The sequence below is a fragment of the Anthonomus grandis genome, chromosome 8 (genome assembly GCF_022605725.1).
Source record: "Anthonomus grandis grandis chromosome 8, icAntGran1.3, whole genome shotgun sequence".
In the NCBI taxonomy this organism is placed as follows: domain Eukaryota; kingdom Metazoa; phylum Arthropoda; class Insecta; order Coleoptera; family Curculionidae; genus Anthonomus; species Anthonomus grandis.
Genome location: NC_065553.1, coordinates 22,565,060 through 22,590,361, shown reverse-complemented (window position 1 = coordinate 22,590,361; position 25,302 = coordinate 22,565,060). Strand labels below are relative to the sequence as shown.

The window sequence follows — 25,302 nt, the reverse complement described above, 5'->3', positions numbered from 1 at the left end:
TCATATTTTTATTGATTCTGATTAATAAAAATTGGGAATCTTTAAATTTACGGCCGTCAGAGCACGTAATCGCATTTTGTTCTTATTGTGTTGGCGATCCTGAAGTCTTGTTGACATTTTAAATGTCACATTCAATGTCAAACTAATAAACATTAACTTTTACATTTATAAAATTGGTGTTAGGATTAAAAAAAAATATTTAAATAATTCGCAATCAATTAAAAATAATCGTGTGACATGATAATAAACTATCAAGAGTAAACTCGACCTTTGTAATCGACCATTAAAAGTAATTTTTCTTAACAGTCGTTAAATTTATCCTTTCATAAAATGAAGGTGTAGCTAAGGAATTCTTGTAAATTATTAACTGAAAATTTATAGTTTTTATTAAACAGTTAACTTACACTGTTAAATTAACTAAAAATGCCCTCTAAAAGTAGTCCAGTGTCTGAGGTGCCACTCAGTTTAGTTGAGGAGGTGAGAAGCAAGTTTTTGCAACAGGTACAAGAAAAGGGCCAAAATTGTAAGTTTTTTTTAAATAAGCAAAGTTGTATGTTAAAATATTTTTAATGTAGGCAGCCCCTTAATTAGTGCCTAATTAAGTTTAGGTTGTCGGAACCAATTAACAAAAACCAACATTGATATACAATAACCTTGAAGGTACATAATAATAATAATAAGCTCTTAATTTCAGATCACATAAAAAAGTACATGAAATGGAATGACGTCAAGAAGTCATATTGGTACGAAATATTATAAATCCATATAAAAAATTTTAAAACAATGTGGCTCTAAATTAACTAATAACTTCTTAATATCTAATTTAAATTTCTAAGGGAGTTAAGTAATTTAACACATATAATGAGGAGGTTTTTCTATAAGAGCTACTCTATGTGAAAAATATTTATAATCAAATGTTCTTGTGCTGTATGTTTTTTGTTTTTGACTCAAACAAGCTTTTATTATGGTGGAAAAACATAAGGCATTCATACATTTATACTTCATATATAGTCAAAATACTCATGTCCTGATCTACAGCTCTGATACATATAGCTCTCTAAATAGGCCATTTTCTTAATCATTCTTAATAAACTTTTTTTATTGAAAAATAAATTGTAAGATATGTAACAATATTATCACTTCCCTAAAAAATAATACAATATTTCAAAATAGATTTTAAATTTGCAAAGTGTAGAATAACCAAACTTTCATTTATATTTTATATTAATACCTAAAAGTTTTGAATATTCCTTAACATCTGAATTGTTGTTCTCCAATCCTTGGCAATGGTTTTGGTATGTAACATTGTTTTGTTCTCAACATTAACATGTATGTTTTCTCAACACTCAATACTCAAATATTTATTTCCATAGACTCATACAAATAAGTGTCGGATAAGGTCAAAAAATAAAACTATAAGACCTAAACATACAACTTTTAAAAGGCCTTAAAAAAATGAAGGATCTGCAATTTACCAAAAACTAAGAATAAAAAGGAACAGTGCTATACTACAGCTTTTAAGAAATAAACAAATACCAATTATGGAAGTAGAGACGAGATCCTGCAATTTAAATATTCTGTTATTGTGTGTAAGAAATTTTTAATTAAAATCCTGTTCAATTAAGCTTTGAAATTATTAACCTTCTAATTTTTTTTTATTTCAATGGGAAGATTATTGTATAATTTAATTGGTAAAACTTTAGTATAATTTAATTGATAAAAATTTGGCCACTTTAGCTATTATAATTGGTCATAAACTTTACTACCAATTATTAGATTTGTATCATTAGCATATTTTACCATATTTTGACTGGATGAATTTACAATTTTGAATGATTGTCCAATTCCTACATCACAAAACAAAATTTAGTAGCAACTGGTTTTTCCTTCTTTTGTGACTGTTACTACTTGTCTTCTGTGAATAATAGGTATATGATTTAAACCATTTTATTACTTTACCCCTAACACCATACACTTCCAATATCTTTATCAGCAAACCTCTATCTGTCAGTCATATGCTTGGGACAAGTTCAAGAGCATACTAAGGAAAGTTCACCCTTTTCCAGGTGTAAAAACCATTGGGGTTCCATGGTAAATGAATTTACCTTTATTTACCTTTAAAGAAACCATGTTGACTCTGACTTAAGAGGTTGCAATAAAAAAAAAAATTAAATCTTGTGCTCATTGCCATTTCTAAAATTTCAGAGAAACCTCATAATAACCTGATAGGCATAAGATAGTATTAGCATTATGGTAGATTAGAAATTAAGGAAGAGATAAGGCTTTGTATACAACATTATTTTGTTAGTTACAAATAAAGCTACTTTATGACTTTGGCAATTATAATATATGTTTATTCATACAAGTTGCCCTATTATAGGAAAAGCTGAATTTAAAAATTTCTTTGCGATGCCATGGGATCTCCAGAGGATTTCTATGTCTTATATTGACTCGGCTAGTAACAGCCCTGCACTTAACTCTATCTATTAGGTGGGGAGGACATCTATTTTTTAAGATTGTATAGCAAAACACAGTGTAATTTAACTCTCTTCTTTGAGACATATTCAGCCAGTGCAAGTCCTTTAATTTGTGTGATATCCCATGTGGTCTCCATATTCCAAATATGTATCTCACACAAGCAATTTGAAGTTTTTGCACATGCTTTTTGACCCTATGATCAAGACAAGGACCATTCAGGTGTGAAAGAATCAGGGAATCGCAAAGCAGCTTTCTTGTTTCTATATTCAACACATATCTTTGGGAATAAAGGGATTTAAGCATTGAATAACCTTTTTGTAACCATTTTGTTAAATGATGACAAAAATTCAAGTCAATATATTAAAACTAAAATCCAACAGAAAATATCCCTTTGGCAAGGAACCATCTGAACATGCACATGAATAGAATTCACATTCTACATTAAACATTTTAACAAAGATTAAATCCCTTGCTTAATCCACAAATGCATTTTAAAAAAAACATGTAATAATTTCTTAAGGTATCCACCCGAAGGATTATGAAAGAATAAAACAAGATAATCACTGGCTACAGAGATTTATAGCACACAAAGAGCAAAATGTAAAAGAAGCTCTGGATATGATGTGGAATGCTGTTACATGGAGGAAGGATTTTGGTGTAAATGGTAAATGATTCCTTTTGAATCATGTAGGTTATACTAATTTTATTAATTCTTTTTGCAGACATTAATGAAGGAACAATTAAAATGGACATAATAGTTAGAGGAGCTTTTTTTCCTCATGGAGTGGATAAAGATGGATACCACATTTTAATTTTTAAGCTGAAAATGCATAGCAAAGGCGCCGTTGATGCCAATGATCTTAAGAGGTGTATTGTGTATTGGTTTGAAAGAATTGAAAGGTAATTTAGGAGATTTAAATGTTATGATTTTATAATTTTATTTTGTAGAATGTCAAAGGGAGATATAATAAGTATATTTTTTGATATGGAAGGTTGTGGCCTAAGCAACATGGACATGGACATAGTAAAGTACCTTATAGGCCTATTTAATGACTACTACCCATTTTTCTTAAATAATATTTATATTTATGAAATGCCTTGGGTTTTAAGCGGTAAGGTATTTATCATTATTTCAATCCATTGGGATGTAAATCACAAATTTCTTTTAGCTGCCTTCAAGATAATAAAAACTTGGTTACCAGAGAAAGCTATAGAAAAACTAAAAATGATAGGGAAAAAAGACATCATGAACTATATCGACAAAGATCAAGCTCTTAAATGCTGGGGTGGAAACTCTGATTATGTTTTTAGTTTTGTGCCAGAAGAACCACAGGCCAATAAATCCAAAGAAGCACCCATTGAGAATAGTAGTAATACATCTTTCGTCAAGAAGGTACCTTTACAAGAAATATTTAAAACTTAATTTTTTTCTGTATACTAATTGATTGAATAAATTTATGGTTAACTATTCTTGGTTACTTGAGTGAAAGATGTTGAATGATTTTTTAGTAGTAACTGTTTATGGGTATATTTTAGTACTGCAAGTTTATGGTTTTTCTAATAATGTAATTCCAATATTTAATACATAAGGAGTAGAACTTTACTGCATTTCACATTTTATTCGATTTTTTAGTTCCTGTTTTTAAAAAAAAAATTAAACATTAATTTAAAGTAACTTCCAGGCAGTTTAAAAACGATTTTTAAAAAATTTAAAATTTGCCAGATGTTAAAAAAACCTTTTTCGCAAATACAGGGTGTTCCGCTGATCATGTTACAAACTTCTAGGGCAGATAGAAAACGTCAAAAGAAAAACAAAAGTTCATATAAACATGGGTCTGGAAAAGCTTCCTCAGGGAGCTAGAGCTCTTTAAAAATAACCTTTAAAAACTAGTTTTTTTTTAATAGCTCCGAAACTACTTTAGCTACCGCAACCAATTTTGGGAGGTAAATTATTGTTTGGAAGTTTATTCTTTTGAACCTACTAAAGAAAAAAAAATATTTACCAGGGGCTTCAGAATCAGGGGGGTATTTGGTAAATTTAGGCCCATTTCTTTAAGATTTTAATTTCTGCCCATTTGGGCATTAGATTATGATGTTCCTATGCTTTTTACATAAAAAAGGTGCTCTTAGTAAGAGTCGATAAATGGTAAATATCACCGTTTTTGTGAAAATTGACGAAAAGCAAGTTATAAGATACAAAAATGAATTACCTATTATTATTAATAAACAATTAAAAAAAAAACTGGCGTAAATAAAAAATAAATGTTTAAAAAAAGTTAAGGTAGCCACTTTATTAAATTGGTACACAAATTAATTAACTGTCACTTTAATTACCTTGAGGCATAAAATGTTTAAATGATTTTAAGTGTAATAAAAAACCAATAAATTAACAATTTTAGAAACATAAACAAATTTTATTAAAGATTGGTATTACAAAAATAAACTTATAATATTAATTGCTCAAAATGCCGGCCGCCACGATCGATACATTTATTGTATCTACGCACCAGATTAAGGTTGACGTGGTTAAAAATATCAGGCGTGGTTTGGATTACTTCAGCAGCTGCGGAAATTTTGGCCACCAGGTCTTCTTCTGACTCGACTGGAGTTTCATATACGAGACTTTTCATAGGCGCCCAAAGAAAAAAATCTAAGGGTGTCAAATTTGGTGAGCGCGCTGGCCAGGAGACAGGACCTCCGCGGCCAATCCAGCGCGTCCAAAATTTTCATTTATAAACTCGCGGACAATAAGTGAAAAATGAGCTGGCGCTCCATCGTGTTGTAGCCATAAGTTCTGTCGTATATTTAGGGGCAGATCATCTAATAGTTCTGGCAGTACATTTCTTAAAAAATGTAAATAAATATTTCCCGTTAAACGAGGAGGCAACATAATTGGACCAATTAAGCGTTCTCCAACAATGCCGACCCACATATTAACCGAAAACTTATGTTGATAGCTCCTAAAATGAATACCATAAGGGTCCACACACGATTATTCTTAGATTTAAAAATGCCTTCTTTTGTAAATAAAGCTGCCTCGTCAGTAAAAAGGACAAATTTTGGAGATTGAGGTTCTTCTGTACACCGGTCAAGAAACCACTGGCAAAAATTCACACGGGGCATAAAATCATTGGGTCCTAATGATTGCACCTTTTGCAGGTGGTAGGGCCGAAGAAGCTGTTCGTTAACAACGTTCCATACCTTAACATGATTTACATGTATCGCATCAGCTACTGCTCGAGTACTTACTGATGGGTTATCTTCAAATCGCTGAAGCACTCCTTCCTCAAAATCCGGGATTCGGATGTTCCTTTGCGCGCCATTATCTTGGGGTTTTATTTTAACGGAGCCAGTCTCCCTGAGCCTTTGATTGACCCTTTCAAAAAGTGTGTGAGCTAAGATTCGCCTTTCGGGAAACCGCTCTTCATATAGTCGAGAAGCAGCTCCACCATTACATCGAACTTCCCCATAAATTAAAAGCATATCGGCGTATTCAGCAAAAGTGTAATCTTCCATTACTTAACCGAAATAAAAAGGGAATTAATATCATGTAAAAAATACTGACAGTGACAAATTTAAAAAATACTGACAGTGGTAATGAATTAGCATTATTATTATTATTAAAATAATTAATTCAGGTGCTGTATCTTAGTTTGGTTTTAGTCAATTTCCACAAAAACGGTGATATTTACCGACTTTTACTAAGAGCACCTTTTTTATGTAAAAAGCATAGGAACATCATAATCTAATGCCCAAATGGACAGAAATTAAAGTCTTAAAGAAATGGGCCTAAATTTACCAAATACCCCCCTGATTTTGAAGTCCCTAGTAATTTTTTTTTTATTTAGTAGGTTCAAAAGAATAAACGTACTAACAATAATTTACCTCCCAAAATTGGTTGCGGTAGCTAAAGTAGTTCCGGAGCTATTAAAAAAAACTTGTTTTTAAAGGTTATTTTCAAAGAGCTCTAGAGCTCCCTGAGGAAGCTTTTCCGGACCCATATGTTTATATGAACTTTTGTTTTTCTTTTGACGTTTTCTATCTGCCCTAGAAGTTAGTAACATGATCAACGGAACACCCTGTATACTCATTTGCACTCTTGGAAGTTGTTTTTCCAGTCTTCAACTGCCTAGCCAAGATTTTATCAATTTTACTTCACCTTCATCTTTCGCTTCATTTATTCATATTTCAGGACTATTAGACGAAAAGAAGACAATCTGTTCAAAAATTCCCATCTGGGTGAATTTTTTTACCAGAGTTTCTTTTCAACATTATAAATCATCCCTCATAAGTATCCATGAATTTTTTATAGGGGGTCAGAGGACACAAAAAATATTTTTATACTTACAAATATCGTCAAAACTATCCTACAATCGGCTATTATCTTTTTCGTGCAGTATGAAATTCTTAACAAAAAATGTCCTATGCATTTTTTTCATAGTGGTTTTTTTTTTTTAATTTTACTTTGAATCTTGGAAATTGAAAAAATTGTACTTTGTTCCACGTCACCATAGAGCTAAAGTACCAGACGCCTTTTTTCATCTGGTCTCCCCAATAGGTCTAATATCCCAAGCGATGATGAAAAAATTAAGTAAATGGGACTTGTTTACTTAGTTATCAGTTTAATATAGTCTCAATCAATAAATGTTTAGGATTAGTAAAATGTAACTTCGGCATTGAAGATAATTCTAGAATCTAAGCTGACTAAGTACTTAGACTATTCAAACACATACTTTTATGACTTTAATTCTGCTGACTTTAATAGTATAAACTATTTTTTATCTCTTAGTTGGTCTGTTATGCATAATAACATAGAAATAACTGTAAGTAACTTTTATAGTGTTTTGATATGCATGTTCCGATTCCCATTAAAAAACACCAATCCAGGAATTTCTCAGTATGGTTTTCAGATGAATTAAAAGCTTCAATTATAAAAAAAGACGGCTCATAAGAATTACAAACTATCACGCCTTCCGGCTGATTATCATACTTTTAACTTATTTCATAGGCAGTGCAAAACTTTAACAGAAGAATTTTATGGCATTTGTATTAATTAAGCAGAAAGTAGCATTAAAAATAATACTAAAACCGTTTGGAAATTTATGCGTACTCAGACTAACCATAGATCGGTTCCTTTAGTTATTGGTCTGGACACAAAAAGTGCATCAAATGGAATTGATATAGCCAACTTATTTGCTGAATTTTTCTCATCAGTATTTATTCCAAGTGATTTATGTTTTCAAGACCAAAGCACTATCACTAATGTTAATTACAAATCCTCTCCTATCTCTGAAATTTCGCTAAGTGCTATATTGAGAATTGCTTACACCGTCTGGACTCGCAGAAGGTGCGGTTCCAGACGGGGTTTTCCCTTTGTACCTTCCATTATACCATATTTTTTAAAAATCACTAAACTCTGGCATCTTTCCCGAGGAGTGGAAATTTTCATGTGTGTCCAATCTTGGACTGTTGTGTCTAAATCTGGTGCAAAGAATTATATAACAAACTACACTATTGAAAAAATGTTGGCCGAAATTTTTAATAAAATAATTACTACCTTACAACATGGATTTATTTCTGGTTGATCTGTAAACACTAATTTATTTCTGTTTGTAAATTTTATTAATAATAAATGCTCCATAATTATTAATAATAATACCTCTATATTACCCGGCTTTAGACTTCAGAAGTAGGCTGTGCTTAGATTGTTAAAAATTGATTGAGGATTGCGATATGGTGTGCGCCCTTTATAAATTGAGAAGATTATTTTGTAATACCAATTAGTTTAAAATTATCAAAGTGCTAATAAAAGTACGTTACTTAGTAAAGAAAAGTCAATTTAAAGGAAAGAAAATATAAAAATAATTTCCGCGATAAGGTGTTTATGGATTCATCCATGCAAATTTACATGGCATTATTCACAAGTTAATTTAAATCCAATTTCCAAAGCACATTAGTTTATTCGAGAGAAAAGAGTGGCTCAAGCTCTGCAGGATGAAAAAGTTTCACTTAATTTCTTAATCAACCAGAAAACAAAAACATAAACACTCTAATTGCTAATAAGAAAATTCATTTCAGCGACTGTTTCTTTAGATCAGAATTTTTAAGTGGTGGGGGAACAATACGTCACACTTACCTGTCAACCAAAAGAGTAACCGCGGTTCTTACCGATTCAAAAAAATATTTTCATGACAAATATTTGTCGTAAGAGAGTATGCTTTAAATATAAGTAATATTACCGTTTATGAACTATTTATGTGTTTTTCAACGTACTTCACTAGAATAAAGGTACCTAATAATAAGTTACTTACCTAATAATAATATTTAAAAGATTTCTTAATAATTCATGTTTTAAGATACAAATTCTTAACATTTTGCATAATTTTATTGTATTACACAAATATCAGTTTTACATCGCTTATTTTATTTCACATCAGATCGATGTAGCCGGGTCCCAATCGGGGAGTCGAATTATTTGCATTACATATGTTTTCTAGACGTTAGTATAATATTCTTTGATGATAATTATATTTCTACAAGATCCACTTAGCGTCAGTTTTTGGCACACCAATTTCTTCTTAATTTTTCTAAATGACGATGAAGGTGTTGCTTCTGTATATCCCAAAACACCTATCTCTTTTCTTTTCCTGTTTTCTTCTCCTGTTGTATATTTTAGGACGCGGATAAATAAGGGATCCGAGCTAAACTAAATTTGCTTTTAAACCAGCAAATATCTCTTTTCTTTCAATTATCTCTCCTAAAATTCTGGTTATTTAACAAGCACAAAGTCATAATGATATTAGAGATTTTCATAGGCATAATAGTTCGCTTAGCTACGGAAATATAATTCCAAAGCTTCTTCAAAATAATATGGGTATCATATTTTTCGTAATTTTCATACACTGCCATTAGTGGAAGATAAAGTGGAAAATAAAAGCTTGATAAATATGAATTAAATAGAAATACCAAAAGAACGAAAATAAACAATAAACTGGTTCTGGAAAAAAGACCAACAGTCGATTAAAAAACTGATAAGGTACACCAATATTTAACATTTATTTTTGTTTCCATCATAAACAATCATTTAATTTTAGAAAATGGTCATTTATTTACGTGTTTATAAAGAAAATGTATACTATTATACATATTTTTGAAATGGTAAAAAACGACAAATTTTATAGCCGATAAATATACAGCTTGGTTATAAGTTGAAGAATAACGGAGATAAGAGGAGGGGTCTCAAAATGCAACATTTTCAAAAATGCTCTATCTTAAAAACTAAGAGGGCTAATAAAATTTTGTTAACGGCGTCTTAAGCTTCACGAAAAGGTAGCACACTATTGCGAAAACCGCATCCCGTTAAAATAACGGAGTTACCTCTACATCCTCTATAAACAGTAATATAAAAAAAAAAAATTATGTCGTTATACCTTAACAGGCCCATAAAAATTCATTATATACATTTTTACTGCCACAAAAAAGCATGCATTTGCATATTTTTAGCTGATTTGCTTTTATGCTTCGTCACACAATCGCACCATGCACTGTTAACGTTACGTATCAAACATTACTCGCTAACTCGCTAATAAATAAAGTTCTTTTACTTTCTGAACTGGCCCTGTAATTCTTACTTTCGTGGCGCATATTCTACGACTCTGACGTAACCGAAATCGAATCGATAATCGGGATATTTTCTTAAAATTGCAGGTACATTTCGTGGACGGCTCTTCTATGGCTGAACAAACTGGAAATTCCGATACCAAAGAGGGTAAGAGTGAGTTTAAATTTATTTATTTGTTATTATTATTATCAGATTAATGGTTAATTATGTCAAAGTTTTATGTCATTAAGGTTAAGGTTTTAACCGGCTTTAAGACAACGTTAAGGGGGAGGCTTAACTTTATGATTTATTGAGGGATTGGTTAAAAATAGCATTAAAACTAGTTAAAAATAGAAAACATGAGCTTCTAAATTTAGACCTTGGGTCATTAAGGAGGTCAATATGGTTTGTTTATTATTATTTTATGCGTGGTCGTTATATATCAATTTGTACACCGAAGGAATTATATAACACTTTGAACACACTCACTTGAACTTTACGAGTTTACTCTTAATAGAATAATTTAATTGAAGATATTAACTTAATGGAGACAAAACAATTTTTTTTTAAATTAAATATACTTAATTGCAAATTAAGTACTTATTTGTAAGCTGGGCAGAAAGTTTAATTGGATGTTTTAGTAATTATATAATTTTCTATTGGAATGAAGTTTTCTTTATTAGTATATGGGAATTCAGATACAAGGAAAATTAAAATTTGGAACTTTCTTGAGGTTCTAGGGATCCTGGGGGATAGAAAATCAATTGATTTAAATAATTTTTGAAAGAGAGAAATGGTTGTGTATAGTACAGGAGTTGCTGTCATAAAAACTCTAAGATCTCATCTACTAATGAATGGAATTTAATAATTTTTTCGATCCTAGTATAAGAATTTTTCTCGATTTAAAGAACAAGAATCATATTTTTTGTGAGAGAGAAGCGATTGTGTTTAGTACAGGAGCTTCTGCAATAAAATTCTCATTTTGTAGTGAATGGATTTTAATGATTTTTTTGATCCTAGTTTCGGAATTTTTGTGAAAGAGAAATGATTGTGTTTAGTACAAGACCTCCTATAATAAACGCATTAAATTCTCATTCACTGAAGCATGGATTTCAACGATTTTTTAGATCCTAATATAGGAAATCTTCCAGGAATTCCACATCAAAAATTACTTGATTGAAAGAACAATAATGATTGTCGTGACAGAAATTATTATGCTTAGTACAGAAGTTTCTATCATAAAAACTCCAAGATCTCATTCTTTAATACATGGATGTTAATGATTTTTTTGCTTTTTCCTGATCAAATCAAAAGTCAAGTAATTCCGGAAGAATTAAAATTGATCCCGGAAGAATCGCTCATGTTCCTAGTTAATAAAGACAGGATTTTAGTGCCCTTATTTTAGCTAGTTAAAGTTGAGCTTTCTAGACATTTTCCCTATTTTCAACCATCTGGACATATGTAAAAATTCATTTATATTTCTGGAAGAATCACTTCTTTTCCCAGATAATAAAAGCAGGCTTTTATTTTAATTTTATAAACGCTTAATTTCTTTGATATGATAAGTGTGCAAAAAATTAAAATTATCATATTTTATATAAACAATAAAATTATGTAACTTTATACAAATCGCCAAATCGCTTCTTTGTTCAACGTGGTATAGCGGGACTATTTGGGTTGACTCTTGATGATGCCTATACCCGTTAAAATATTAGCCTTATTTTCTACCAGGCAAAAACGAAAGAATATATCAACTTCAGAGATTTAAATAATGCGAATTTATTCATGTAAAAGCCATAAAATTAATTGATGACCGCATGTCGAAAAATCCTATTTATTTTACAATAATTATTTAAATACTGTAGAAATGTTATCATTAAAACCAATTTAAAAGCAACCTCTCAAAAAATCCTATAGAAGTCAAACGATGTCTTTGTAAAAATGGAAAATACAAAAAGGTGTAGATTAAACTGATACTTTTCATGCAAAACGCGTACTGTGATTACACTCAAAAATGACTAACAAAAGGAGTTAGGTCCTGTATCTCTAAATAGTGTCAAAAAACTTGATTTAAAGGAAATTACGGGTTAAATGCACCACTAGCATTAGGAGCCTTTTAAATGTAAAGTAATTTGAGGATACAATTTGAATATGATGGTAAATAATCAAACAGTGTTTGAAGGCGCAAATACTGAAGAAATAGAGAAAAACAAATTCGCAAAAGCGTTGCTAAGTTTCTTGCTTTTTCTATCTTATCGCAGGCATTCCAACTTATAATAATTTTTCAGATCTTCAAAGTCATTTTAAAATTGTTTCATTGCATTTAAAATGTTTTAAAAAATGCACTAAAATTATGCATGTTTTCTAGGTATTTAAAATAGTTCTTGTTCCACAGTTCTGGCTTAATTTAAATTTTATTTCTATATACTATATACGACTATATAAATCTTTATTAAAATCTGCAATTTTTAATAATAACCTTTAATACTATCAAATTAATATTAACAGGGATATTCGTAAAAACCTTTGAGTAAACAGTTCACTCTTGAATTAGTTCGTGTCAAACTTTCAAGGGCGTTAACACTATTAATTTCTCAAAAAAAATCATTCTTATCGTTCTGACAGATTTCATTAAAATCTACAACTTTTATAATAACCACTAAAATTATGTCTTGTTTTTTCCAGATATATGAAATATTTTTTGTTTTGAAATTCTAGCCTAATTTACTTTTTATTCTAGACATATAAAGGCATTTTTATTCCCGTTTTTTGAAGCATTTTTTTTTATAATTTTAAGTTTCTTCTCGGCTTTTAATATACTTTTTGTCTTCTTAAGGTTTTATAAATATTTAAAGTGGCTTTCTAACATTTTAACTAATTTTTCAAATCTTCCAGGTCTTCAAAGCCAATTTCAATTGCTTCCTATTTGAAATGATTTCTTCAAGGCGCTAAAATTATGCATATTTTTCTAGGTATTTTAAATATTTTTTGTTCCACAATTTTGGCCTAATTTAAATTTTACTCCAGGCATGTAAAGATTTTTATTACAGTTTTTTTGAGTATAAGTGAGAAGTAATTTTTGTTATTGAAAATAATTGCAAGTTTCTTGCTGGTATCTAAAGGCATTTTTAATAACTTTTGGGCTTTTATTGCACATTTTGTGTTCATAAGCTTTAAGTAATTTTCTAGTTTATTCTAGGCATTTTAATTCATTTTCAGATCTTCCAAGTCTTTAAAACCAGACAGGCACTAGAAAGGCGAAAGCATTGGTAGATCAACATCACAATTTTTCCTTAATACCCCAATACTCAGGACAATTTAGAAATATTCCCTGTAAAGTCCTAAAACATTGCTATATAGGATATCCTAGAAAAAAATACGTAATCTACCTGGAATTAAACAAAAAAAATAATTTCAAATGCCTGAAAAAGATGAAAAGCGATTTTACCAACGAGGCCCAATATTTTAAATAATTGAAAATGCGCAGAAGTTGCAAAAAAATACCAAAAAATGCCTGGAGCAAAAGATCACTGAACCTCAAAGTCTATAACAAAAACTTTTAATATTTACAAACGCAGATGTCTACAATGAAATAAAAAACTAATGCCTTAAAGAGATTTAAGAAAATTATTACCGAAGCCTGAAAATCACGTAAAATTATGTAGAAAATAATTATGTAAATAGAATAAAATTTAAAATTAGTTCAGGTCTGAAACACGTAAGATATTAAGTAAATTTAGATCCGTAAAAATGTCTTCAAAATGCCTTGAAGGTATTGAGATATCAAATACGTAGTAGTTTCAGCTGATTTCCATGATTTCTTTTATTTAAATAAAAAATTCTACAGAAATGTCTTAGCAAAATATTTGCAAAACATCCTTAGTGTCTCTTCTGACCTTAATGGAACATTCAAAATGCTTCTTCACTTAAACTTTCCGATGTTCCAAGGATCATGTAGGCTGAACAGAATTACAAAATGTCCTTTAAACAATTTCGATAAAAAACAGCCCTAATAACAGAAATTTATTCCAGTAATGTTTCAGCCTAATTCAAGATATTTAGAGCATCAGGATGTTTTTGTAAAGTCTCTATGACATTGTCAAAATTCAATACATTATAATATAATAATTGACATTTTACTATAGAGGGACCTCTAGCAGTCACACCCCAATCAGTAATCACATTCGTCAAAGAAGGAACTGAACTGGTCAGCACCTTGGGACTACATAACACAGATGCTTCCACACAAATAGCGTTTAAGGTTAGTAGTTTAAGAAAAAATAGCTTTTATTAGTTAATAAGTTTAACTTCCACCTATAGTTAAAAACTACTTCACCCGAAAAATTCCGCGTAAAACCGAGCACGGGATTTCTTAAACCAGGTGCCAAAGAAACCATCACTGTCACCCTGCTGCCGGGCTTCCAACTGGGTGGATTATCAAAAGATAAATTTCTAGTCATTAGTACGCCTCTAGAGGATGCAGAGGTGTCAACCCTGGATATCTCAGAACTGTGGAAGGTACTACATAAAGTAAAATCTATTTTAGAAATTCGCTTTTTGAAATTTAACTTCCTAGAATACAGGAAACAGAAAAGTGTATCAAACCCGACTGAAATGCGTCCAAAGTGGAGAAGTAATGAAAAACGGGAATGTTGTGCAACATAGTGGGACTCCGTCTGGCGAGAGTGACGCGCAATTGTCGAAATTATCGGCAACGTTATCGCATATGGGGGAACACCAGGTGAAACTTAGTCAGTCTCTAGATCGGTTGCAGTATATACAGGTGGCGCAGTTTTTGTTGGTGTTGGTTTTAGGTAGGTTCAGCGTTAAATTGTTTTTGATGTAGATCACTAATAAGACGTGTCATTTCGACTTTTTTAGCGTCTTTCTTTTAGCATATTCCCAATATAATGACACTTATTTGAACATTATATAATTTTTTATACTGCGTTACAAAATTATTACTCAACTTTAGCTTAAATGCTTATACTAAGTTTTAGTTGTGTAACGAAGTTACAAGATTTTGTTTTTATTTTATAGAAATATGGGTTAGCCCAGTCAGTAGTTTACCAGAAAATTTGTATAGTTTTGCACCGTTAATATTTAGTTCCGGGATGTAAAATTTACCTAAAAGTGATGTGTATTTTGAAGCCTCATCCATGTGTTAAATAGCACATATAGGTAACTTGTGGCTATGGGCTACATGGATAAACCAATTTAAAGAGGTTTCTAGACCAGATGGTATCCAGGATAGGTTAGATTTCTAATAGGCTGTACCCAGTCCTCCGTAGACTATGTTGTGATCCCTGGACTTCGTTGTTTTTAGTCCTGGTTATTCTTATGGCTGTGAAGAGCAACGAATGCCTAGAACGAAGAGTTTTTCATGGCTGGAGTTTATATTTTTCAGTTATTTTCACGAATTTTCCTTTCATCTTTTATACTAGTCCTAAGGGTTACATCCTCTGCTTTGACCTAAAATACCTGGTTTTGTGGACTGAAATTAAGTTTTTTTGCCGTATAATTCGTATATACACTATCGGCAAAAAATAGAGAAACAAACACATTTTTGTTAATTATTTTTTTTGTTTTTGTAACATTTTGTTCTTATTTAGAAAATAACTTTATTATGGCACGATGAAACTTTACTTTAGATTTTTTACACTTTAGCGGTATCCAAGCGGAAAATGTATAATTATATATTTTAATATAAAGCAAAAAGTGGAGAAACAATTTATTTATTTAATTTTTCTATAAAGTACAATTAATATCGGGTTGCAAACCCCTTAGTTTTAATAACTTCTATACTCCTAGAATTCATTGACAGCATTAGTTTGTTAATATATTGTGGACTTATGGTCAATCATATTTTATTTAATTCTCGAAATAATTCATCCTGGGTTCTGAATTTAGCCTTCTTTTGTCGTAGACCTCAATCCAATTCTTCCCAAAGATTTTCTATTGGGTTAATATCCGGGCTCTGAGCAGGCCAGCTCATGACATTAACTTTATTGCTAGCTAACCACTATTTAACAAGTACTGAGGTATGCTTTTGATCGTTATCGTGTTGAAACGTCCACAATAATGGCATGTTGTCTTCTGGACAACATCTCTGGACCAACACCTCTTCCACCCCCGCATCAACATTTCCGCCGCCATGTTTTATAAAGGGGCAAAGTGTATTTAGGATTAAGTCTACAACTCTTCGGATGTCTTACATTGGATCCAAACAGTAGCGGCTCGTGACAGTTCAGGGAGGTAGGGCCAAACCTTGATCTAATTTTATCATGACCGAACGAGTGATCGAAATTATTACAATTTATTATCAAAATTATAACGCAATAAGTTTTCTATTTTTTTTTGTAGATAAAAATATACATTTTAAAAATTTTTAAATTTAAGGAAATGAACTTACAAAAACTACGTGGAAATGTCAATACTTCAGGTCACAGGCAACATACAGTTTTCCATATTTACAGTAAGGTACACAAATAAGTGATTTTATTGTTTTTAATAACTCAAAAAAAAATTTCTATATTTAAATCGGGCAACGGTCGCCCTAACTCCTTTATTTCTACTTTTTGTTCCAATGATAAAGTGGAAAATGGATTTGCTTTTAAAAAAAATATTTTATTCATTATTTTTAATATTCAATAAAATTAAAAAACCCCAACAAAGCCGAAAACACCAGCCAAATAAAATAAAAGATCTCTACGGAACCGCGAACGCCTGATGAATAATCAAAACAAACAATATCACGCACGTTTTGCTAGAAAAGATTCTATTGGTTTGGAGCCCGGCCCAAAATTATTTAATTTGCCGTAGCTTTACCACATTGTTTCAAGGACATTTGCTGTGATTATTAGGAGGGCTTAAATGTAGGAATCTGTACCGCGATTCGGCACACACTCGGGTTTTTCGCTCGGTTCGGTACGGAACAAGCGCCTGCGCAAATCGATTTAGAATAAATAATGAAGGATAAAAATTGATAAATAGCATATTTAAATTTTTTATTAATACTTTAATACGGACTTATTAGGGACTTTTCCGTGGGGAAGAATGAAAATGTAACTAAATGTGCGTTAGGTATATACGTTTGTGATGTTTTAAAAGATGTCTACATATTATATATATATAATATTAATATGTATAAGAATAAGATAATTATTAAAAGTTAAAAAATAAAATAAATTTAAAGATTGTACCAATATAACTCGACAACATTCAATAACAATAATTATATGGTTTAAAAATGAAATAGAACCATTTTTATTCTTTAAACTAACCAAGTATAAAATTAGCTACGGAATAAGTTTTTCTTTCCTGTAATAATAATATAATGAAATAATTTTATTGTATTAAGATAATAAAATGCATTTGCAGCATTTTATTTTGCTTAATTTTATATTAATAGGTAGGTACATTATTATATCTACTTAAATTTATTAACGAGATTATTTATTTATTTTCATTTATATTGCGTTTAAAATTATAATGAGGAGAAGATATTAAATTAGAAGATGGAAATTTATAATTAGAAGATAGCTAGGTAGCTATACATGCATCACCAATTTTGGACAGACTGTATATTAGAACCCAAAAACTATATAGAGACACTGTGTATAATTATGTATAGGTAATTTTATTGCTTTTTTTATAATATTAGGTATATCAACACAATATTATTAAATATACATAATTGTCAATATAAATTTAAAAGGTAAAATACGTAAAAAGAATAAACATGATAAGATTATTATAATCTAACCACTAACCACAGAATAAACGATATGAGATCGTTTATTCTGTGCCACTAACCACACTTTTTGGTGAACGAACGGGCGAAAACAAAAACACCACGGAACTAGCCGAACTCACATACCGAACCGAGGTACGGATTCCCACAATTATGGCCTCCTTGATTATTCGATGTAACACGCATCGATACGGAGCCTGGTGCGACAACTACGTCTTCGATTTTTCGCATTAGCGAAATTTGCGGAATCTTGCACTGGCTGCGTTCCAGTATTTAATTTTATAATTGGTATTAAATATTAATATACAGATATTTTTTTGGACTGAAGTAAAATTTAAGAAATAAATTATTTTTTTTTATTTTCAACGTTTATTAGGTAGAGCCATGGCACTGTGGCTCTACCCCAAAAGCCGCCACTGGATCCAAACAAATTGAATTTGCTCTATCTGAAAATAAAACATTTTTCCATTTTTCCACGGTCCATAAAAGATGATCCCTTGTAAACTGTAGTCTGCTAGCTTTGTTCTTAGGGGAAATAAAAGGTTTCTTTGCTGGACGCCGCCCATACAGTCTAATTTCACTAATGCGATACCGAATGCTTCGAATTGAGAGTGAAACTTCTGGAAATGCTTGTTTTACACTACTAGCTGAAGCAACTGGGTTACTGGGTACAAACCTCTTAATTTTTCTCCAGCATCATTAGTTTTTCTGGGTCTTCCGGTCTTGAAGGGATTTTTAATAGTTTTTCTGATCTTCCAAAAGAAAATAACCTTGCTTATAATTGATCTATTAAGATTTAAATCTTTAGCTATTGAAGCTTGCTTTTGCTCCCTATTAAATTTGTCAGCAATTATGTTTTTTACATCGTCTGATAAGCTGTATCCGCGAGGCATTTTTAAACCGATATAGGATACAACCTAGGTTTAACTAAACTCAATACAATTTGCAAAATTCAAAAAAACAAAGAGATAAGACAGGATTGTTTCTTCACTTTTTGCCTCTGCTAAATTATACAAATAAAATTATTTATAAAAAAAGGCGGGTATTTCAATATTTATTGGCAACAAAACAAACAGCATTCCAAAGAGATTTAATATTAGACCTCAGTAAGAAAATAAGTGTTATACAGCTAAAAATAATACAATATTTTTAATGTTTCTCCACTTTTTGCCGATAGTGTATATTCGTGGAGGAATCGCTACAAGGTTAAACTTCGCCAGTTGTGCCCTTCATAGTGTGCACATAATTATTTTCTAATAATATTGTATTCACTTATGAAGTAATAATAAAGACGTTATTTATTTTATTTATATACTGTATATTCAAGCAAAATACACATTACTTTCCGGTTTTTTACTAGTATTTTTTTCCATTTGTTTTTATCTTGACAGTTTGTGAATTAGGTAAGATTATTAACCACCAATAATTAACCTGCCGTTTCCGAGCATATTGTTTTCCATTTATCATACATATTTGGGCCTATCTTTCTTTGAGTTACATGAAGCAATTAGAGCTAAGATTAATATCATTAAAATTTCTTAGTTCATCATTGGTTTGCTTTATCTGACAGTGCCGTCGGTCATATTCAGTCTATTAATGTCTAAAACAAAAGGCTATTCCTGATTTAACAGCTGTCCTGTGTCAAAACATTACACATATCAAACTCACAGGCCTGAGCAGGAGTTGTCAGCTGTCTTCTCTTACTTATGTTCTTTTTACACTGAAAACATCTTATATATTACAAATGTAACTTTAAACTAAGTATTCGAGTCGAGAATCAAGTTATTTAATCAAGCTGGAATCCATGACGCGTATTTTTCTAAGAAGTCGCCTACAAGTTAAAACTCTAAACCACCAGATATTATCAGAAATAAACATACCACTAAGGAAGACTAGGATACTATTTGTGTTTGTAATGAAAAAAGTGAGGACAATAAGCGGCAAATCGGTTAAATTAGACGTTAGAAATATAAAACTAAGAACACAAGCTCCACCCCTGTTAAGCGCTCAGATAAAGTATTGGGTTTTTTTATCACTTTTTTTGGACAAAGTTGTTTTGGCTGCGAAGAAAAAGCTGTTTTGGCTGCACAAATATCCTGAAAACAAGTAGTTACATAAGACGAGAGACAAAACGTCCTTGAGGAAAGTGTGGAAATACTGATCACCCCACCAGGTGTCCTTCCTATGAAAAGAAATGTAATGTGCGCTTAAACATTAGTCATTTTTCTAAGATGTGTGAAATTGATGAAATAAGTGGTTGTTAAAAAAAACTTTAACTAAAGTTAAAATTAGACACTGGATCAATGGTTAAGTTTAATTCTTTATTTATTTTTAAAACGCATTAATATTAAAATTGATGTTAGCAGGTTCTAACTACTTACACAAATAAAAAATATGCATGTTGTTGAATAAATTTTATGATAAAATGGTGTATTGACATATTTTAAAATTGCCGCGGCAAATATACCATATGTTCTTTACGCGGGCATACCGCGCGACATCTTTGGAGAAACGTGAAAGATTAGGGATTCTTCCAGAGCAATGAAAAGTTAAGGAGCACTCACCGCTAAGAGGGCAATCACCAATTTAGAAAATAAGTTTGGGAAAAAGTTAAGAGAAAATTCTGCTAAATTGTAAGAAAAGATTTTGGAAAACAAGAAGGAATTAAAAGAAGTAATAAACATTTTTTCATTGGAGGAGAACAAAACACAGGAAGTTTCAGAGAGAATCTCAACATTGGACGTCAATACTTTCGATGAGCTGCCTTGTAGACCTGTAACAGTGAACAACAAGAACAAAGTTTGTGTCAATAGGGAATCTGTTGATGCGTATAAAACCGTCTCAATTTGATGGATCTACGTCATGGAACATTATCAGCGGTTCAAATGGTATCAACGGAATCAAACGGTTGGTTATCCAATCAGAAGGCGACTGCCTTTACGTTAGAATGAGAAAAGGTGCTGTTACCATCTTGCAAAGAATATCCTCTGAAAAGTAGGACTCTACGGCCATCTGGCAAGGCATTTGGAGATGCGGTATAGGTAGTCACACCTGGAACATATCTACCACGATCGATGTCAGAATTTGAAACTAATATGACACACTTGGTTCAACTAACATATTCAGAAGTCCAGAACAGGATTATGGAAAGTTTGTCAGTTCAAGAGTAAGTTACCTTACTACTAGCACATAAACCTAAGCTATTAGATGCACTGACACGGCCTGTTGAATTAGAAGCTGACAAGAACACAAATAAAGTACAGACTCGTGTGCGGCTAGTGATTCTCGGACAAGACGACTTTAAAGAATCAGTCAAGCGGATCATTAGGAGGATATCGGGGAACGTAGCCGCCAAGACCGGAAGTTGGAGTGCCATAAATGTGGAAAAGCAGGTCACATAAGACGACACCGTTCAGTGGGTGCTAGTTCCACTCCTGCCTAACTAAGAAAACTCGGTGCGAAAGGGCGATCGGGGTATCCTGTACTGTCACCGACGCTTTAGTGAACGAATGGATCTGACGATTTGATATACCTTTGAAACTATATTCGGACCCAGGGCGAAATTTTGAATCGAACTTATTCCAGAACTAAGACGCTTGAAACCGAAAAGCCTTGAAAATTGATCACTATAAAAGAAATAACTTGTTATATAATTCTTAAATATTTTTTTCTTATTAATAATTGTTTCCTTCAATTCCTGTGAGAATCAATTGGAAAATTTCTTCAAGGGAGCATTCAAGTATAACGTAAAACACGAGGGAGGGTGGGGATGTCAAGTTAATCGCTATGGTATTTTTTTTGGTAAAATAAGTGAATTAATTAAACGACTAGTATACTTTTAACTACTGGGACATTCACCTGTATGAGATTTCGTGAGATTCGTATATATTTCCTGTGATCTGAATATCTTATTAAAGTTATACAGTGCTTTCATTTCAAAATGAACCACCATTAATAACTTCTTAAAACACGTCAATTTAGATATACAGGGGGCCGTTTAATTTCATATTTGACAAAGTTTGAGTGAAATGAGAACCTTCATCGTGTGACACATAAACACATTAAAGCAGTATAGTAGTACACATAAGCAGCATTAAAATGTCTATTTGACAGTGCCAAAAAAATTTAAATCGGTTGACGTGAAGCGAATAGTGAGCTCAAATGTTGATAATAATGAATGTTTTATCGACGTCATACTTTGGTATGTCAAATGGCTATGCTGTAGTGTGGTACATATTTTCATCAATGATGAAAATATTTGGACTCAATGAATTGTCCAAATATTTTCATCATAAAAACAAACATTATCATTTGTTTTTACTGGTAAATCGTTTCGACTTGCATCAATTTTTTTGGCGAAGTGAGATGGAAAATTATTTGCCATTTAAGATAATATGTGACACTATGAGGCAACCATTTGACCTACCAAAGTTTAAGTTAAGTCTTTTATTACAACACATTTGCTTGCTATTTGCTTATACGTCAACCGATTTTGTTTTCTTTTGTTTGGTTATATAGGAAATTTTATATCCTTTTAAATGATCACGCTTAGGGTAGCCATTTAAAAGACAAAAATTTGAAGTCTATAATGTCAGAAATATAGAAAAATAAAACCCAACTTTTAAAAAAAAATAACTATTTTAACCACAATCCAAGATTTAAAAATAAAATCGACCCAAACTTTCAATAGTCAAAGCCAATCTGTCTTTCCCTTCAATGCCCGCGTGTATTTCCTTTTCCCAAATTATGCTGAGATCGATATTCCCTTTCATAATATACCGTTGACCTGGACCACGGCCTTTCCTGATTATGGCGTGTCCTCACGCCTAAAATTCATTTCGATCCAAGACGACTTTGCTAAGGAAAAGAAATACGTATAAGCATTAAAATAAAACAGGCATTAAAGAAAACAAAATTTTATAAAAACAAACAAAAACAAACAAAATCAACAGCTTAGCAGTCATGGAGTCGAACATCCCGTGAAACCTAATACCTAAGAAAACATTAAATTTGGGTAACACGGCGTATGCATACACAGGGTTAAGTAATAAAAAAAAAAATAAATGAGGTAAAACAAAGGCCATTACCAAATATTAAAACGTTAGGTACTTAAATCTAATAATAACAAAAGAATACCAGCGTTAGTATGTTAAAGGCGCACCAGGGAAGTAACCAGAATTTTTAACCACCTGCCTTTGGCCCACCTGAACCGAGGAGCCAAAAGTACCAGGAATTACAATAATTACACCTGCAGATGGCCCCCCCACAGATCTCTACAACCGCGCCAATACCTACTCTAAGATTCAATACCGAATCTTATCCAGGGTTTCATATTTTCCAACCCTGCCACGCCCTTATACGGAATGCGTGATCATACAGCTCCAGGTATGTCGGTCACTTCATATCGATCGTGCTCCAGGACTTTGCTGATCCTGTAAGGTCCTTGCCACTTGGGCAAGAGTTTCCTATTGGTCCCAGTATTTGGAGACGCTGTAAGTCGCAACAGCACTAAATCACCCTCCACATACTGATGTCCAGGAATCCTCTTGGAGTCAAATCGGCGTTTTTGCTCAGCCTGATGATTCTCGGCGAGTCTTAACATTTCCGCTCGTATAGCGGTCACATCCAGCGGTTCCTCTTCAACTGATAAAATCTTGGGTCCAACAACCTGTCAATTCCAGCCACTACGGTCTCACCCATTTTCGAGATGCTTTCAGCCAAAGCACTCGAAGATGTTCCAGAGGAGGTGTACCTTCTAGGGCTGCTCCTAGAGCGGTGATGTCTATCATGCTGCTGAGGCTGACCGTCTCTTCGAGAACGCCTTCCGCGAGTTACCCCATCGTCTTCCACCCTCGACCCAACGCCTTCTCTACTAGAAGAGCGGCTTAAGCCTCGACGACGATGACGTACCAGGGCTCTTTCGTTACGTCGAGATTCGCGGCGCTCATAGTCTTCCTCGTAACGCGGCATTTTCACACACAAAGTTTTTTTTTTTAGTTTTTAAATGAACTAACACGGCGCGCAAGCGTATAATCCCACTTCTGATGTCAGAAATATAGAAAAATAAAACCCAAGTTTAAAAAGAAATAACTATTTTTACCACAATTCAAAATTTAAAAATAAAATGAACAAAAGCAAACAAAACATAAAAGTCACCGGGATCGACCCAAACTTTCAATAGTCAAAGCCAATCTGTCTTTCCCTTCAATGCCCGCGTGTATTTCCTTTTCCTAAATTATGCTGAGATCGATATTCCCTTTCATAATATACCGTTGACCTGGACCACGATGTCGACGGTACCAAGCTAGGCTATATGCACGTGATTCGAGACGTGATCCTTATTCGGCATATTTCTTACAATAAAATAGTCATTATTCCCAGACATTTTTGGTCACTATTCGTTGTTACGTAACACGATTTATTTTTTTTTTGGCACTGTTTAATAGACATTTTATTGCTGCTTACAATGATGTGTCTTACGATGTGGGTTCCCATTTGACATATCAAAGTGAAGTTAGCTGGAGGTGAAATATAATATTGTTATTAAGGCCGATTCGTTTTGAAATAAAAGTTCTGTATATACACAATAAAATAATGATATTTTTTATTATTTTTATATACCACCTATACTTATGTATGTATGCTTACAATTTATTAATTATCGGATATCTCCGATATATACAAAACTCTAATTTATTATTTTAACATCATCATCACTTCACTTGCTATTTATAAATGAAATTTTACTGTTTCCAGGTATAATAATTATCTATATATTATCCAACTCGCCTTCCCTGGATCGTCCCACGATCCCGTCCGAGGCCTACTGCGAGAAACCACCGCAACCGTAACAATAACCATTAACCGCAGAGCCTATCGTCGAAATATCGTTTGTGTGCAGGGTGGTTATCGCTATGGGGTACATATTGTTTTACGTATTTTGTTTAGTGTGTCTATAAAAAGCTGCCAAACTAGAGCTTATTGCCATGTATGTATGATTTTTTATTTATTTTTTTGGTTGGGATAGGAAAACTTAAGGGATTGAATTGGTTGTTGAGTGCCCATTTTTGCACTTTTAAATTGGCTCTGCGTGGGTTCATTAAGAGGGATAATTTATACATTCCTTAGGGTTTGTCATATATATATTTTTTTAAATTGATATTGAAATGTATATAAATGTTATAAAAGCTATATATAGATAAAACTGTAAAACAATCAAATTAATGGAACTGAACCGAACAATTTAGGTAGATAGATAGAACACACGCTTGTTATATTGTTCTTTTTGTTTATTTTGGTGTTACATCGAAACATAATAATTATTATATAAAGTCATCACAATAAGTTTAAAAATGTATTGTTATAGTTTGTATAGTTTTTTGCACTCTTATATTTTTATAAAACAAATGTTTAAGGTCTATTGTATTGTTGATTTAACAATTATTAATTAAAATGGTCGCATTTTTAGTTT

At 32.0% G+C, this 25,302-nt stretch overlaps 1 protein-coding gene across 1 annotated transcript; it reads left to right on the top strand.

Annotated features, from left to right (window-relative positions):
- The first annotated feature begins 153 nt into the window (after positions 1–153).
- On the top strand, positions 154–25,302 carry LOC126739388 (motile sperm domain-containing protein 2-like). Its single transcript, XM_050445046.1, has 10 exons — positions 154–523; positions 2,999–3,142; positions 3,201–3,378; positions 3,427–3,590; positions 3,648–3,875; positions 10,190–10,246; positions 14,224–14,339; positions 14,399–14,596; positions 14,655–14,892; positions 24,588–25,302. Exons 1-10 carry the CDS (start codon positions 424–426, stop codon positions 24,680–24,682), a joined length of 1,518 nt encoding a protein of 505 aa, XP_050301003.1. The 5' UTR covers positions 154–423; the 3' UTR covers positions 24,683–25,302.

Bases quoted from the DNA above. Each gene is read 5' to 3' on its own strand.
- LOC126739388 (XM_050445046.1), top strand. From the start codon at position 424: ATGCCCTCTAAAAGTAGTCCAGTGTCTGAGGTGCCACTCAGTTTAGTT. The intron at 3,379-3,426 runs GTAATTTAGGAG...TTTATTTTGTAG, and splicing joins TGGTTTGAAAGAATTGAAAG to AATGTCAAAGGGAGATATAA. The intron at 10,247-14,223 runs GTAAGAGTGAGT...ATTTTACTATAG, and splicing joins AAATTCCGATACCAAAGAGG to AGGGACCTCTAGCAGTCACA.